The 19,248-nt window shown below is 35.6% G+C and overlaps 1 protein-coding gene across 1 annotated transcript in view; it reads right to left on the bottom strand.

Moving 5' to 3' along the window:
• Positions 1–6,747: 6,747 nt before the first annotated feature.
• Positions 6,748–19,248, bottom strand: part of LOC127976780 (bcl-2-modifying factor) — a 56,096-nt gene continuing 43,595 nt past the window's right edge. Inside the window, exon 4 of the mRNA XM_052581449.1 lies at positions 6,748–7,256. Coding sequence (XP_052437409.1) covers positions 7,215–7,256 — 42 coding nt within the window. The 3' untranslated portion in view covers positions 6,748–7,214. The remainder of the gene's footprint in view (positions 7,257–19,248) is intronic.

Here is a 19,248-nt window from a genome sequence, read left to right as displayed (position 1 = left end):
CACGTTTATAAATGTAGTCCATCACCAGTTGAATATGCAAATGTGTCACTTAATTATTAGCTTATTAGCACTTCAGCTAAATTTATAAGATGAAAGAGGATCAGCTGACAAAAAGGTTTGTGCATTTTTTCCCCAAAGACACAGTAATACATGATTAAATAAAACATTAATTCAAATAAAAAATAATGTGTTCGTCAGTAGCTGAAATTGTGAGAAAACTCTAATTAAAACTGATTAAATAAATGATGTATAATATGATGTAGTCATGTAATCACTAAGTCTGATTACAAGTATTTAAAAATGTTATATAATCTTATTACAAATACTTAATATTTGGGTAACACTGAATATTAAGATGTCCTTGTTACATGCACTTACTATTACAATAACAATAAATTATGCATAATTGCATGCAACTAACTCGAAGCCAAATCCTAAGCATAAGTACATGTAGTTAACTAATATAACCCAGTACTTAAATGCATGATTATATACAAGGACACCTTAAAATAAAGTAACTGAATCAATGCACTGATGAAGATGATGAAGATGATGATGATGATGATGAAGCTTGTCCTCAGGAGAGCTAAGATTACTATGTTCTACGGTGAAATGACAATATGATAAAAACCCTGAATTAAATGTAAAATCTGACCTAGATATGTCAGTAATTGTGTAACACTTCGACACAAGCCCTCTGGTTCTTCATCACGTGCGTTTGGGGAACTCATGTGTGTGTGTGTGTGTGTGTGTGTGGCAGGTTTCCTGTTTTCAGTCCTGTTACATGCTAGTAAACAATGCTCGGAAAAAGAGCCGGTTCAGTGTCTAGACGGCTGTCTATCAGGCTGCGGGCGGCTCGTCTGGGTCTGGGTTGTCTAATCTTGCTCTGGAGGATGATAGATATCTGCACATGATGCCTCGGCTGTGAAAATGACCCGTCGTGGTGAACCGCGAGGAGGAAACCTGTCTGATGTTCACCACAACAGGAAGACACAATCACACGAACACAGCCCCTCGCAGACGCGTCTCACATGAGAATTACCTTACCTTATCTCTTCTTCTGAGATATCTCGTGTTCAGGTGTTTATGTGCAATTATATACATATATATATTTATGTGCAATTTAGGCATCGACGAACATGACTGCATCTCTATGCAACTTACTGCACTTTATATTTGACATACTCACACATTTTTGTAAAACATTTTGAAACTGTATACATCATGCAATAATACATTATTTTTTATAAGCTTATTAGTTATTAAGTAATGGAATCTAAAGCTAATATCATTAAAAAAAACACACCTTCTGTTCAAGACTTAAAATAAACTTTAACTGAAATAAAATATATTAAAAAGTTATAGATATTTTTTCAATTTTATTTTATTATTTATTTCCAACTAGTTGCCAAGACAGCATTGCTAATTTTAATGTAGTTTAACTTTTAACTTTGTTATTATTTATTTATTAACTAATCAATTAATTAATTTATAAATGTTTTTATTTTTCAGTAGTTTCCAAGACAACATTTCTGATTTTCATTTGGATTAACTTGATAACTGTAATAACTGAAATAAACTCTTTCAACTACAACAGAAATAATAAACTTTAAAATATAAAAAAGTATTATTATTATAATTTTTTTCAGGTAGCTGCCAAGACAAAATTTGTCATTTTCATTTAGTATACCTTAGAACTTTTAATTTAATTTAATTTAATTTAATTTAATTTAATTTAATTTAATTTAATTTAATTTAATTTAGCTATTTTAAATAAAAATTAAACTCTAAATCGACATTTAAAACAAACAAAAAATATATACAAACTTTACATTTTAAATCAAAACAGAAAACAAACTAATTCAAAATAATATTAAAAACTATTAATACATACTGTATCAATTGACATTTCTATTAAAAAATTACTGATTAAAAAATTACTTACAAATTTAACTATAAATTGTTTATATATATATATATATATATATATATATATATATATATATATATATATATATATATATATATATATATATAATTTTTTTACTATATAGAAAAAAATGTATAATAATAACTGCATTTTAAATTCAATTATTTCTTTCAAAACATGTCTTTACTTTTATAAACATTGGAAATAGAAGATGTAGTTGAGCATTGAGTACAGTATTGAGAACAGTGTTTGTTATATCGTTGCATGTAATACATGCCTTAATTACAGAGTGTGCAAACTGTATACTACAGAAGTACATTACGTAGTATATGCTTCTGATCCTCCTGAGTGTCTGTGATGTCCAGCAGAGGGCAGGACGACACACACTTCAGCAGTTCCCCTTCTGTTCTCCTGGAAAGGTTTTGGGAAGCAGCTCAGTTCTTCGCTCTAAACACTGAACATGTGCATGAATACATCACTCCATACCTGAAGTCAGAGATCAAACAACATAACATCGTTTTCTGTGGGTTTGAGTTACATCAGCAACATCATGCACTGTTATGAAAATATGATTCGGTTCATTGATCTGATCTCTGTTTTGGTGATGAAGTATAACTAAGTAGTTTTATATATAAAAACATCACAGTAATCCACAGCACTCCAGTCCATCAGTGAACATCTGGAGAAGACAGAAGCTGTAAAGTTAGATCTGTTTAATCGCTGCTTGATCTGTGCAGATTTGAGTTAAAATCATCTTAATGCTGGATGTGTTTCAGGTTTTGTCTTCTCCAGATGTTCACTGATGGACTGGAGTGCTGTGGATTATTGTGATGTTTTGATCAGACTCTCATTCTGACGGCACCCATTCACTGCAGAGCATCCATTGATGAGACACTGATGCAGTGCTACATTTCTACAAACCTGATGAAGAAACAAACTCATCCTGATCTCTGATGAACTGAGGGTGAGGATATTTGCAGCACATTTGGATGTACTATTCCTTTATTTCTAACCTTTTTTCTTTCTTGGTTTCAAACTTTCAACACACACACACACACACACACACACACACACACACACACACACACACACACACACACAGAGTCTCCTGCTGCATAAACTTGATTCTGCGTACACTTGCTATTTTGTTTCCAGCAACTTCTCACACAATACAGGCAACTACTCCAGTGAGAGGATTCGATTTCAGCCAAACCTAGAGAGAGAGAGAGAGAGAGAGAGAGAGAGAGAGAGAGAGAGAGAGGCGGGACAGGAGGACAGGACTGTGTGTGTGAGTGTGTGTGTGTGTGTGTGTGAGTGTGTGTGTGAGTGCGTGTGTGTGTGTTTGTGTGTGTGTATGTGTGCGTGTGTGTTTGTGTGTGTTTGTGTGTGTGTGTGTGTGTGTGTGTGTGAGTGTGTGTGTGTGTGTGTGTGTGTGTGTGTGTGTGTGTGTGTGTGTAGGCCTGCATCGCTCTGTTCGACTGCACCTGCTCACAGTGGCTGAGATTAACACCTCTCTAGTTCTGCTGACACCTGCACAGGGGTCAAATACAGCTGACCCTGCACTGACCTCTGACCTCACACATGCTGAACTGTATGCAAGTAATACCTTTCGTTTTTTCCTTCCCTCTTCCCATTTTAAAGCCGTGTATGTGTGTGTGTGTGTGTGTGTGTGTGTGTGTGTGTGTGAGTGTGTGTGTGTGTGTGAGTGTGTGTGTGTAGCGCTGCTCTTATCCCTCATTAGAAAGGAAATGATGTCAGCAGCAGTTCTCCTCGAATCATCCTGATGTGTCCATGTGGAACTGCTCAAATCATGACGGCACGCTCAAGATGTCTTATTAAGTCATAAATCTCTTGTTAGTTTATATTAATAGCTACTCAAATCACAACAATCGTGTAAACCTCTCAGAGCTGAAACTAATACAACATCTAGAGGAACAGTTCGCTCTAAAATATGCATTCTGTCATCATTTACTCACGCTTGTGTTATTTCCTTCTCTGGAAAACAGCTAAACGTTTCAATGCAATTAAACGATGATTAATACGGTCAAGCTCCAAAATAGGGAAGAGCATTCAATAAAATAAAATAAATAAATAAAAAAAATAATTTGTAATGCTTTTCCCTATTTTGGAGCTCAATCGTGTACATCATTTATTTTAATGTAATTTTTTAGACTGTAAACAAAGAGATTTCTGTCTGGACACTGAATTAAATCCAGACTGGAGAAGTTAGAGCAAAAATATATTTTACAGTAAAATGCTGTTATATTTACACTTTCTGGAAATGAAAATAATTTATAGAATATTATATATTATTAGGGTTTTATGTTACATCTTACATCTATTAAATGAATGTTTCCTGCTTGTAAATTGCTTGTGATGGGCTTTGATTCAAGTGTGACTGTTTGCACCTCTTGTGTTTTTAGGGTGTTTTCTGTATATTAGTAAAAGTACAAAGCAGATTTTAGTACTTCAGTAGGTTGCTGTTTTACGTACTTTACTGTAAATGCAAGTTTAGTCTACAAGATCTAATTTAACAGTAAAGAACTGGCAACTACAGCTGCTTTTTTAAATACTAAACATTTCACTGATTTCTCCTTATCTATTTCTTACAGTGCATCATAATGTAGTCCAGAAATCACATGCACTATATCTCAAGTCTGTGCTGTGTGACAAACAAGAACTGAAGCCGACTGCGGAGGGGAAGCTGTTTAAATGTCATCGAACAATAAAACTGAGACATCCAGCGTCACCAGAGCTTTAAGTGGCCCCCTCATCCCCTGAGGTAACAACAACTATATTGAAGGACTTTTATATAAAGCAGTCAACAGACGACCTTGATAATAAATCCTTTTATTAGTTTGTGGATTTGCTTGAGCTAGAAAGAACTACTGAACATAAATAAAATGTGCAAAAGGAAATACCCTTAGAAAGAGCTACTGCATTACTGCATTCAAACTTCCAAACTGATTCAAATGAATCGCGATCCAGCTCCGAACTCCCGAACTGACTCAAATGAATCACGCTCCGAACTGATTCAAATAATTCGCGATCCCCAAACTGACTCAAATGATTCGCGAATCCGCTACGAACTCCCGAACTGACTCAAATGAATCACGCTCCGAACTGATTCAAATAATTCGCGATCCCCAAAATGACTCAAATGATTCGCGAACCTGCTACGAACTCCCGAACTGACTCAAATGATTCGCGATCCCGCTACGAACTCCCGAACTGATTCAAATAATTCGCGATCCCCAAAATGACTCAAATGATTCGCAAACCCGCTACGAACTCCCGAACTGACTCAAATGATTCGTGAATCCGCTCCGAACTCCCAGACTGGTTCAAATGATTCACGCTCCATACTCTGAGCTGGGAAGAATTAGGAAGCGTGCATTGTGAAGGGTGCTCTGAAAAGGGGCAGCGAAGGCAAATGATTAAAACCTCTATTAAAACAGATGTCCAAATGAACATACTGGCCCACTTAAAGCACTGAGCGTCACTTAGGGTTAAAGATATAAATAATGGTCTTCGCAGTCTCCTTTCTCTCTCTCTCTCTCTCTCTCTCTCTCACACACACACACGCCCACGCACACACACAAACACACACACACACACACACTTTATCAGGTGCTGGCTGTGAGATGAATGTGTCTTTAGCGCTTCAGATGAACCTCTGCTGAACAAACACAACCCATCCACTCAAAACCGTGCTAATTCACTGACCACAGTTGTCTAGACAATTGTGACAAAAAAGGCATTTAAAAAATGAAACGGGGTTTGGATGGCACCCTCACTTTTTTCATATCAACTTAAAATTTGGAACATAACTTATTAAGATATGAAGCTTTAATTGAATGGAAATGTTAAAGTAAAACCTGCTATTGAAAAATTATTATTCATATAAAATAAAATAAAAATAAAAATAGTACAGTGCATTTACAGTTAATTTAACATTTGCATACTTTCATTTTAAGACTAATTCAATTTCTTAAAAAATCTGCTGATTGTCTTCTGTAAACGAGTCTGTATCTGGTCAGTGTGCTTCTCAGTTTCTGATCTGACACTGTGTTCAGATACTCTGCCATACTCTACTGTCTCTTTAGAGTCAGATAGCATCGCATTTTACTCTGTTGTTCTGTTTGGGTTTGCCAGTGAGTCTCTCTCTCTCTCTCTCTCTCTCTCTCTCTCTCTCTGTGTCTATGTCTCTCTCTCTCTCTCTCTGTGTCTCTCTATGTCTCTCTCTCTCTCTCTCTCTGTCTATGTCTCTCTCTCTCTCTTTGTGTCTCTCTCTCTCTCTCTCTCTCTCTGTGTGTGTCTCTCTCTCTCTCTCTCTCTCTGTGTCTCTGGAGGAAAGCTCTTGCGGTCGTGAAGTGAAGCGCTCGCGTGAGACTCGACTCCCTCGGGCTGAAGCTGCTTGTGTTTACATGAGTGTGAATGAGAGTTCATCACCCACCCTTGAAAACCCAGTGGATAAAACGCAAACATAATCATGCTGAAACCAGGTGCTCTCTTAAAGGAATAGCTCAACAAATGTGCTGTAAATGTGTTCACCCTCATGGCGTCCGAGATCAGGATGAGTTTGTGTCTTCATCAGGTTTGGAGAAATGTATCACTGCATCAGTGTCTCATCAATGGATGCTCTGCAGTGAATGGGTGCCGTCAGAATGAGAGTCTGATAAAAACATCACAATAATCCACAGCACTCCAGTCCATCAGTGAACATCTGGAGAAGACCAAACCTGAAACACATCCAGCATTAAGTTGTCAATAATAACACTTCCTCCAGTGAAACAGTGCATCTCCTGTTGTCTCTCATATTAGTTTAGATCTGTTTAAACGCTGCTTGATCTGTGCAGATTTCTCTCCTGATTCAGACCAGAACACTTTTTCACTGGAGGAAAGAGAAGAGCATTTATTAGAAATATACATTTTCTGTAACATTGCAATGTCACTTTTGATCAATTTAACATGTTCCTGATGAATAAAAGTATCAATTTCTTAAAAAAAAAAAACTTTTTATGACTAAGTTAGCTATTATTAGTTCTGTTTTCTTGCTTGTGAACTCTAAAGTTGCTAGATTTCACTCATGGGTTGCTCTGCAAATGCCATCCACATCTCTCCATGTTTTCAGGTCCGTTCTGGGACTCTTTTATTCATGCATTTCCATTGTTCTGGATTTTGTCAGTTGATCTGCTTAAGACGCTCATAAATCACATGCTCGGTGTGGCACCAATACTGAGCTGTATTTTTATCACGCAGACAGTCCCGCTCCGTCCATGAATCACCGCTGCTCCGGGGCACCGGATCTTTTTCCACTCGTGTCCTGATGGAAAGAGAAAAGAGCGAGACGGTGTGTTTCTCATTAGTCCGGTGTGCAGTCACACACACACACACACACAGGGCAGGGCTGATTGAGTTACAGCAGTGTTTGGCTGTATGAGACTGAAGTGAAGCTCGAGGGAGCGGCGTAACAGTGTGAGCTGGGAAGATGTTAGCCAGGCTTGGCACACACACACACACACACACACACACACACACACACACACACACACACACACTCATCCTGACAGCATCTGGAAGTAATCATTACAGCAGCTGTGAGCTTCACTCAGGGTTCACAACATCTTTCAGCGGTGATACTGCGGCTCCGTGCCAAAACATAGTGAGCACTACCTAGATAGCACTTTATATATATAATATATCTGCAAATATGAATGCAAGAATACATTACAGGTCAAAATGTGTTTCCAATCATCAGATTTATACTTGTATTAATCGAGGACGCATTAAACTGATAGTAAACTGACATTAAACACATTTATAATGTTATGAAAGATTTCTATTTCAAATAAAACCTGTTCTTTCTATTCACCTGTGAATCTTAAAAAATAAAATGCATCACGGTTTCCTCAAAAATATTGAGCAGCACAACTGTGTTCAACACTGATAATAATCAGAAATGTTTCTTGAGCAGTAAATGATCATATTATTCTGATTTCTGAAGATCATGTGACACTGAAGACTGGAGGAATGATGCTGAAAATACAGCGGAGCATCACAGAAATACATTACACTTTAACACAGATTCACACAGAAAACAGATGATTTACATTAGAATAATATTCAACAATATTACTGTTTTTACTGTATTTGTTCTCAAATAAATGAAGCCTTGGTGAGCAGAAGAGACCGGTAATTATAAATAAAATAAATATAAATACTGATAAATATAATTGCTTCTTAATCAAGACCAAAAGTGTCACTCAAAGTATTTCTAACTGGATCTAACATGAGTATTAGAGTATTGCATCAACTTACCAGCATGGAAATATAAGAATATAAAATATACAATTGTATAATAAAAATAATAAATATTATTATTTCTATGACAGCAATAATAAGAAATCCTCTTATTGGATTACAGTCTAATTCTCTCTTTGTTTTGTTCCAGTCTGTATCAATATTTGCAGATTGTGCAACCCATCTCCAACTGGATACCAACCAAAATCAAATAAACTCCACCATAAAATCAATGCCAAATCAAATGAACAGGAACGCAATGGCCAATCAGAAGCGTCCAGATGACTCACCGTTCAAAGTCATCATTTTGTTGAGTGCGCAACATAAACTACAAAGCGCAGATGTACGTACAATGTAAGTAATAGATTCAGTGTGAAATCAGAGTATACAGCTTCAGTGATTATAACGATGGTTTTGGTTTTTGAGCAGTAAGTGTATATCACAGCAGATCACACTGACTCAAACAGGTCGACTGTAGATGTGCACGTTCACTGGCATGCTTTTCCCTCAAGCGTGAACTCAAACACACACAGACACAGCTGTTGACGTGTCTCTAGAGAAGCTGTTGTACTTTCTTTCCTATCATCGGGCCCCGGGGCCATGGCCATTCATAACCTCCCACTGGGAGCAGATTAAGGGTCCTTAAACAGGCTCTCCTGCTGCCTGGGGCCTCCTTAAGTAATTATTCACCACGGGCATCATCTGTGTGTGTGTGTGTAAGTGTGTGTGTGTGTGTGTGTGTGTGTGTGTATGTATCTAAATCTTCTTCCAAACATGCGATCGCTGTAACTTTAGCAGCTGGAGTTCAGCCAGAAAGATCTTTCTGTCATCACTTCCTCGCCCTCATGTCGATTCAAACCCGTATGACTTTCTTTCTTCCGTAGAACACAAAAGATGTTTCGATGAATGTTTATGCAGATTTTTTTCTAGGTAACTAAAGTGGACAGTGATGGAAAAAACATGAAAAAAAACAACAACTAAAACATAAAATTGTCAAAGCAGTCTCTGAGTAACAGAGCACAAGAAAAAACATTTTCTTTTCTTTTTCTTATAGGAAAAGAAGTGGCTTCGCTACTGAAACTAAAGAACCAGAGAAGATAGAAGCAGCTTTATTTATTGAAGTTTATCTTTTTCATTCACATCTCGCATGTGTTTACGGCAGGTCGACAGACAACTTAGAAAGACTGGAATAATGGTGGAGGAAAAGAGCGAAACCGAAGCTTGTCGAACCCGTGCCGTGGCCAGAGGAGTCTAATTAAACGCTTATTAAACGGTAATCTGAACACGCTCCTCTGACTCAAACTCACATTACAGTTTAATCCACATTCATATATTTCACTGAGCCCGGTGCTCAGCACCTCTCTCTCTCTCTCACACACACACACACACACTAGGAATGCTTAAGATCGCTCAACTAGTAGTTGACTAGTCATACAACAATCAAGCTGATCTGTTAAATACATTAGTTACTATAGAAATCAGAAAAAAAGAATCAAATGAATCAAATGATTTGTTGTACTTGAAGTCCTGAACTCAATCAAATGATTCTTTGAAGTCCCGATCTGACTCAAATGATTCTTTGAAGTCCCGATCTGAATAAAATAATTTGCGATTCTTTTAAGTCCCTATCTAAATCAATTGATTCTTTGAAGTCCCGATCTGAATCAAATGATTTGCGATTCGCGATTCTTTGAAGTCTCAATCTAAATCAAATGAATCTTTGAAGTCCCAATCTGAATCAAATGATTTGCGATTCTTTGAAGTCCCGATCTAAATGAAATGATTCTTTGAAGTCCCGATCTGAATCAAATGATTTGCGATTCTTTGAAGTCCCTATGTAAATGAAATGATTCTTTGAAGTCCCGATCTGACTCAAATGATTCTTTGAAGTCCCGATCTGAATAAAATAATTAGCGATTCTTTGAAGTCCCTATCTTAATCAAATGATTCTTTGAAGTCCCGATCTAAATCAATTGATTCTTTGAAGTCCCGATCTGAATCAAATGATTTGCGATTCGCGATTCTTTGAAGTCTCGATCTAAATCAAATGATTCTTTGAAGTCCCGATCTGAATCAAATTATTCTTTGAAATCCCGATCTGAATCAAATAATTTGCGATTCTTTGAGGTCCCGATCTAAATCAAATGATTCTTTGAAGTCCCGATCTAAATCAAATGATTCTTTGAAGTCCCGATCTGAATCAAATGATTTGCGACTCTTTGAAGTCTCGATCTAAATCAAATGATTCTTTGAAGTCCCGATCTGAATAAAATAATTAGCGATTCTTTGAAGTCCCTATCTAAATCAAATGATTCTTTGAAGTCCCGATCTGACTCAAATGATTCTTTGAAGTCTCGATCTGAATCAAATGATTTGCGATTCTTTGAAGTCTCGATCTAAATCAAATGATTCTTTGAAGTCCCGAACTGAATCTAATTATTCTTTGAAGTCCCGAACTGAATCAAATGATTTGCGATTCTTGAAGTCCCGATCTGAATCAAATGATTTGCGATTATTTGAAGTCCGATGTAAATCAAATGATTCTTTGAAGTCCCGAACTGAATCAAATGATTTGCGATTCTTTGAAGTCCTGATCAAATGATTTGCATACCTTCACAGACTCATGGTTTTTGATTATGCAGAACTCAATCTTTTCAAAACATCCAGTAAACACTGTAAGAGATTAATCACCCCACAAAGATCATCTGTCAATTATGATCCATGAAAACTCAATAATTAGTTGATTTGTATTTGATGTTCTATGAAAACATACTGCATCTGCAAACAACCTGAGGGCGTGGCCTTGCACTCGATTGACAGCTCATTAATTGCTGCAGATGGAAGAGAATCAAGCCTATGGCCATTAGGGGTCAAAGGTCAAGCAGTCAGCTCTATTTGCATTTGTAATAGTTTAAAAGACAAAAAACAATGAAAACATGTGGGTAAATACATCACTGTGGCATACGCAGAAAATAAATGGTATAGAATTTTTTTTTTCTCAGAAATTGCAAGTAAATCTCACAGATAATAATAAATAAAAAAAAAACACAAAGTAACACACTGAATCAAATGTGACATTTTGACATAGAAAACATTTTAATATTTTTTGTGAAATTTACACAATGTGTGTAGTTGCTTATATATTTACATTAAAGTATTCAGTTATGTTTTTTAAGTGTATTTACAAAAATGCAATGTTCAACGTTGTGTGTTTATTATCGCACAAAGAAAAGAAGATAAGGTCAAATAGTCTTTTTACATTAAAGGTGAATAAATATTATAATGTCACACAGTACATTATAAGTTGCATTACAAGGCAAAATACATTCACACAGTAACACAATAAAATACTACAGTCAAAACAAGACTAAGAATTTAACTCACTTAGACTAACATATCTAAAATTATGAATAGGCCTGAGAAAAGACATCCATTTTCAAAGATGATAAAGTGGGGGATAACCTAACATCAGATTATGTGCAAGTGCAAATACAACTGAACACCTTTTTGTTTCCAAATGCTTTAAAGAAAAGCTCTCACACATAACACATTCATCTCTTTATCTAACAGATCTTGAATGATGTTTGCTGAACGCTGAACGAGTGGCGTATCATCAGTCAAAGTGCTTCAGAGCTGCAACTCAGCCAAGAGGCTCGAGTGTCAACACATATAATCACGACAGATCAATTACCACAGCACTGAAGCTGCTAATATCCCAGCAGCCCTCGGGCTTCGCACAGTGTCTGTAATTAAACCTTATCTGAGCAGACAGGAGGAGCACACTTCTCGCTTAGCAACTCTGTGTCAAAAGACTTCATTAACCCTAAAAATGGCAAAACCATAAAGAGATATCAGAAAATTAATTTATTGCTACTTTCCATCCTACTGGAGTTCAAATAATAAAATTTTATGATTTTCTTTTCAAAGCTTGACTCTTATATTTTATTTTAATTGCTCCTTTGGGGGTATGAATTCACTGGAAACAGAACACTTGTAAAGTTGGTCTCTTATTGAAAAAAACACATATCAGATTATCTCTGAAGTGAAAGAATAAAAAAAAAGAAAGTATAAAAAAGTTCACAATAAATATATTATAAATATATGCAACAATATGTTGCACCCTAAAATCCCTATAAAATGAAAGCCGTATGTCCAACCAAGTTATGTTCCAAATTTGAAGTTGATATCACTAAAATAGTGGTCCCTTTGAGATTTCATTGTACCAAGAATAACCTCTGGGTTGCCCTCAAATTCTGTTAAAGAGTTTTCTGTCACAAATCAATATTTTTTATGTCACAATATCAGTTATATCACAAAACAGTTACAAAATATGGAACCTTGACTGTCAGATATTTCTAACGATATGTGTTTTGTTAAGATTACAAAAATATTTGATTTTATAAAACACAAGCCACTAAATCACAGTCTATATATGTTTTTATATTTTGATTAAAAAAACTCTAAAAATGCGAAGTATCCTCTAAGATACAAACATTTAGAGACAGATTACAAAAAATTAAGAATGCAATTCATAAAAAAAAGTTAATGTAAACCTAATAAGTTAATGCTGAACAACAGGTTTTTAAACAGCCTCTCAAATGTTTTTAAGATATGTTGCTCCATTAAGGGTTAAAGCAAACCTCTCCATTTTATGTCCTTAAGTGTTTCTTGTTTTTAAAATAAGAGTCTGTAAACCATTAATCTCACTTCTGCCTCTTGGCGAACATTGTGGTAATCACTGATTTCTGTCTTTTCTTTGGCGGTCGAGCAGTCCAAACGTTTGGGATAATTATTAAAATACTGTCATGTGGGTGTAAGTGAACTCAAAACATCTGTGTTACGTCCATCATCATAATATAAATTACATTTGGAAATGCATTTGTATTTCTAGTACATCACAGTACTTTTGTAAGAGTCGCAAACAACTGCGCAGCAAAACAGACCTCGATATGAACCATATAAGTCCTGCTGTATCATATTATGAATTTCTAAGGCTCTGAATGATTAAAACAATCTCCTCATGTCTTCTGATTGAGAGTTTAGAGTGTTTTATCCAGTCATAGCTCGTTTAGTGTAATTGTACGAGCGTCCAGCTTCAGCTGCTGCTTCTCGAGTCAAATCTTGAGTGATTTATATCAAGTAAACGTAGTAATATCTCCAGATTAACTCTTCCTGGACTGAAGCAGCTCAGCTTTACCTGATTCTCCATCAGTCATGTTTTAGAGTCTCAAATCTGATCCTCAGGATCTTTTGAGGAGCGTTTGTTTCCAGAAGCTTTACTTTCACTGTTCCTCAGCGGAGGAATGATCTTCACAAGCCTCCAGAACATCTCACATCTTCTGAGGAGCCTTGATTTCTTCAGCTCTCCATCACTGTGTTATATGTGCGGATCATTTACATCTCATCTCATCACTGGAGATATAGAGCACAGACTCATATTTAGATAAGTTTATGTCAGTATCTGCTGTACTGTTATAAAGATCTCTGTGATTTACATTAAAAGAGGCAGAATTCCATCATATTAATATCAGCATATTTTTATCTCATAATAATGACTTTTTAATCTCATAATTATGACTTCTCATAACGTTGACTTTGTGTCATCATTTTTATTGTTTTATCTTATAATTGTGACTCTTTACATATTGAATGCTGACTTTCAATCTGATAATTTTGATTTATCTCAAAAAAATCACTTAGTACATAATTATGACTTTTTATCTCAAAATTATGACTTAGTGTGCCATAATTATGACTCATTATCTCATTCGACTTTTGTATCTCATAATTATGACTTTTTATTCTCAGAATAATTACTTGTGTCATAATTGTGACTCTCTATCTCATAGTTTGTACTTTTTAAACTCATAACTGACTGAGTTTGTCATAATTATGACTTATCTCATAATTACGACTTTTGTGTCATAATTTTGACTTTATCAAAACTTTTTACCTCACCTGACTTTTTATCTCATAATTATGACTTAGTGTCTCATAATCATAATTTTGACTTTCTGACTTATAATTATAATTTGGTGAATAATAATTATGACTTTTTAATCTCATAACTAGCACTGTTTTATCCTATAATTGTGACTTTTTACATCTTAATTTCGATTTTCTATCCAATAATTTTGACTTATCTCAAAATCATCACTTAGTACATAATTATGACTTTTTATCTCAAAATCATGACTTAGTGTGCCATAATTATGACTCATTATCTCATTTGAATTTTGTATCTCATAATTATGACTTTTTACTCTTAGAATAATTACTTGTGTCATAATTTTTACTCTCTATCTCATAGTTTGTACTTTTTTAACTCATAACTGACTGACTGTGTCATAATTCTCTCTTAAATACAACTTTTTATCTCATAATTTTGACTTTATCAAAACTTTTTACCTCACCTGACTTTTTATCTCATAATTATGACTTATGTCATAATTTTAACTTTCTTTCTAAGAATTTTGACTTGCCCCCAAAATTATAATTTGGTATATAATAATTAGGATTTTTAATCTCATAAGTATGACTTCTAATAATTTTGACCTTTTGTGTCATAACTCGCAATGTTTTATCTTAAAATTGTGACTTTCTATCCAATAATTTAGACTTATCTCAGAATCATCAATTAGTATATAATAATTTTAACTTTTTGTCTCAAATTATGACTTTAGTGTGCTATAATTATGACTCATTATTTCATTCGACTTTTGTATCTCATAATTATGACTTGTATCATAAGTTTGACTTTCTATCTATTCATTTGTACTTTTTTACTCATAGCTAAGTGTTGATTTACTTTTGATTTTCACATTTTTTTACCTCACTTTTTTTCTCCTAATTATGACTTAGTGTGTCATAATCATTGCTTATGTCATAATTCTGATTTTCTATCTATTAATTTTGACTTATCTCATAAGTATAACTTAATATATATAATAATTATGATTTTTGAAAATTTGCAGTTGTCCACAATAGTAAACATTTTTCTGTAGTTCATGGAAATGATTCTGAGCAACTTGACACTGCGACTGAGTCATGAAGATGAGTCACAAGTTATTAAATATAAAAGATTAGAGGTCAAATGTCTTTGAGGTTTTGAAGTCCTCGGATGAAAAGGAAAACATCTTCCCGAGAGCTTTGATGTGGTCAAACGACAATGAGAAGCAACCGTGGAAGCAATTAGACGGTCAGAGACGCTTAAGCAGTAATTAAAGGCAAATGTCTAATTTCCTTTGTGTTGTTTCTCGTCAGACATACAGTCACATAAACACAACCCAACTTGGCCTCACCGGCGTGTGCAGTTAAACCGATAATAACCAGGAATGGCTTGACAAATGTGTTTACTGCAGGTGAATGAGTCTCACTCCGTGAATTTCATATTAGCTGAAGTGTGACTGTGTTTTGACAGCAGTATAGTGTCTCTCGTGGCTTTTAACTGTCTCTAGTCACATTTATTGTGGTTTAACCACAGTGTTTCAGAAATATCACAACATTCGCATAACGTGCTTACCTAATAAGCAAAACAATATGATGCACAGACAGACAATGTGAGCTTGAGTTGCAATGCAATCAAACCGTTTGTTTGAGTAATGCAAAAAAGATTCATAGGGAATAATCAGATGATGTTGAGCTTCAAAAAGACAAAAAAGCATTAGGTCAGTGGCATCAAATATCATTAAAGCAACAGTTCACCCCAAAATAACAATGTCCTCATCCTCAGTTCAACCCAGATCAGGAGGAGTGTGTTTCTTCATCAGGTTTGTAGAAGTGTAGCATTGCATCAGTGTCTCATCAATGGATGCTCTGCAGTGAAATAAGCTTCACAGAACTCTGACATGCTGGAAGAATTAAAATGTTATATTTTCTGTCCAAACTTGTTGCTCTGAAGCCTTTTTGAGCAGGAGCTGCTAGTGAAAATAGACCTTATTTAACTGTGTTTAATGTGCTGCAGTTTCACAACACTGAGCTTTCAGAGTACTCTTAGGTTTGTGAGACTGTAGCCTCGGGCAGCAGATGAAAGCATCTGTCATTTCAGAGGGAAGCAGAATAAAGCTGATCTCGGCCGGCCCGAGGCGAAGAAACACAGAAGCTTCAGTGAAGAGGACGAGCGATTTGTTTGGAGCGCAGATCTCTCGACAGACCTGTCAGCAGATTAATACATCAAACCGAGCAACAGCTGAAATACACACGGTGTTCTTCTCCACACGCTCACCTGCGCTGGATCTCACACGCTTCCTTTCTCTGTCCGTCTCTTTGTCTGATGTTCTTGTCCACCTGTAACACCGCCGATCAGCTTTCATCCGCTTTTATTCTCTCTCTTCCATCGCTCGTCTTCTCACCTTTCACCCCTCAAGAAAGCGTGTGGTTTTCCTCATGTACAGCCGTTCAGCAGCACACAGATGTGAGTTGCACGTTCAAAGCGGTTTTTGGATATACAGTGCCACTTGAAAGTTTGTGAACCCCTTGCAGAATATGTGAAAATGCGAGTAATGAGGAAAAAACAAAAATAAGAGAAATCATACAAAATGCATTTTAGTTTTTATTTAGTACTGTTGTGATTAAGACATTTTACACAAAAGATGTTTACATGGAGTCCACAAGACAAAAAAGGATATCCAAGATTATTAAAATAACCTCATTCAAAAGTTTGTGAAAAAACTTGGCTCTGTTCTTTAGAAAAATCCTCCATGTCCTGCAAATTCTTCAGTTTTCCAGCATCTTTTCACACTGAGGATAATTGAGGGACTCAAACACAACTATTAATAAAGGTTCAGACATTCACTGATGCTCCAGAAGGAAACACGCCGCATTAAGAGCCGGGGGGTGAAAACTTTTGAACAGAATAAAGAGGATGTCCAAATTGGTCTTACTTTATAGAATTCCATTTAGTTCTGCCCTTCGTAAAGCAACAGAAGATACTCGCATGTTTCCTGGAAAACCAATTAAGTACAGTTTACCTTGATCTTCAAATTCCAAAAGTTTTCACCCCCCGCCGTGTTTCCTTCTGGAGCATCAGTGAATGTTTGAACCTTTTATTTTATTGTCTTGTGGACTATATGTAAACATTGTTTAAGTATCTGTGATTGAAGACACGTGAGTCTGTTGGAGTACACGAGGCAGCCAATCACAGGAGTCTTTGATGATCCAACCAATCAGAGCTCAGAGCTCAAACTGAGGGCATCACATGATTCCATCACACCATCTAAAGGCTTTCATTTAAACGCCCAAATGTGGCAGAAGTTTTGCACTGATGACTTTTGATAAAATCATGTTCACCTCCTGCAGACGAATTACGGAGGAATTTCTTGAGGTGATGTGGTTTCACAGGTGCTTCAGATGGTTTCCTATGAAGACAGGAAGTCTTTGTTGAACTTTCTGTGACCGTCTTGTGTTTGACTCAGCAGCCGCGATCAAAATAATGCATGAGAACTCTGCACGCGTTTAAATAAAGCTGAACATATGTTCAAGAGTGCTCATTTTTCTAGGTCAGAAATTACTTGTTTTGATCAAGAGCTCAAATAACAATTTAATTGGCTAAGAACAGAACTTGAACTGAATTGATCTGACTCCATTGTCTTCTGTAAAACTGCTTTACAGCTGAAATTATGTTTCATAATGGATGATTTTACAAATTCACACTTTTATTTTCAGTTTTATTACTATGAAGTGGCTCAATCTATACTGTATAAAGTGCATATTAATATAAAGTGACTTGACTTAATCTACAAAGCTCTGTTGTATTTATGGATGAGTATTTTTGTTCTCACTCTGACGCTTGTCTCGTGTAAATCTGTGTGTTTTACTTGTTTACAGGCTCTATACTTACCGACTCACATGTGCTGTACATCTGTGTGAATGTGTGTGTGTGTGTGTGATGTATAAGACGGAAGAGCTGGACTCACTTGTTATTGTTCAGAAGTTGCTCTTTTATATCTCAGGGGACTTATGTTTCATGCATAGTTTTTTTTCAGATGTTTCTGACCCAATGATCACGGCAAAACATGATGCTGTTTCTCAGTATTTCTGTCTTGTTTTCCAGTACAAATGTCTAAACATTTCTCAATCAAGATACTTTTGCTGGAGATGCAAATTTTATCAAAATTATTAAAACTTTTAAAATGATGAAACATTGTCTTTGCATGCATTTGTGAGTCAATTTATATATTTATGCATGCATAGACATTTATTCAAGATAAGTAAGTTTTGTTTAAAAAACAATTATGACACATCTTTGCATGCACTTGTTTTCTTCTGAAAAAAGTCTATTTATTATGCATGCATGCATGAACATTTAGTTGAGAAGCAAAATGACTTCAAAACTGATCAAAACTATTAAAAATATAAAATGTATAACATTTGTGTTCCATTAAAAATTTAGAGTATTTATTTATTTATTTAAGATGGAAAATATCTAAAATATCAAAATTACAAAAAAAAATATTTAACACTTGATTGATTGATTCATTGATTAATGCAATGCATGCATGCATTTGTGTTCCACTAAAATATATTTATTGTCCATTTATTTATTTGTTAATGCATGCATGCGTGAGCATTTACTTGAGATGCAAAATGACTTCAGAAGCTATGCTTCCAAAAAAATATAAAATTAAGAGTTACTCTTGAAACAAATGTGGTCAGGAAAACACACTTGTTTTCTCTTTGAATTAAGCTTAAATCCACCCCGTTGACTCACGTCAGGTCTGAGGGTAGAGGACAAAGAGAAGTGGACGTGTTGTGTTATGTGAGTGTCCTGAAACGACCTCGGAGCGCTCATGTTATTGTTCAAACCCATCCCAGATCGTGGATCAGATTTCCCCAATCTCTGCCAAGAAAAACAGCCCCTCTTTCCCTCTTTCCCTCTCTCTTCACTCCCATCTAACGCTGCAGAAATGACTGACATCTAAAACACTTCCAGAGGGAAAGACAAGCGCACTGACATCCTCTCATCATGTTTTCTCAACACTTTCTAAGGGAACCTCACAGATGAATCGACATGGCTT

The sequence above is a fragment of the Carassius gibelio genome, chromosome B17 (assembly GCF_023724105.1).
Source record: "Carassius gibelio isolate Cgi1373 ecotype wild population from Czech Republic chromosome B17, carGib1.2-hapl.c, whole genome shotgun sequence".
NCBI classification, from domain to species: Eukaryota; Metazoa; Chordata; class Actinopteri; order Cypriniformes; family Cyprinidae; genus Carassius; species Carassius gibelio.
This window is presented reverse-complemented; position numbering and strand designations above follow the sequence as displayed.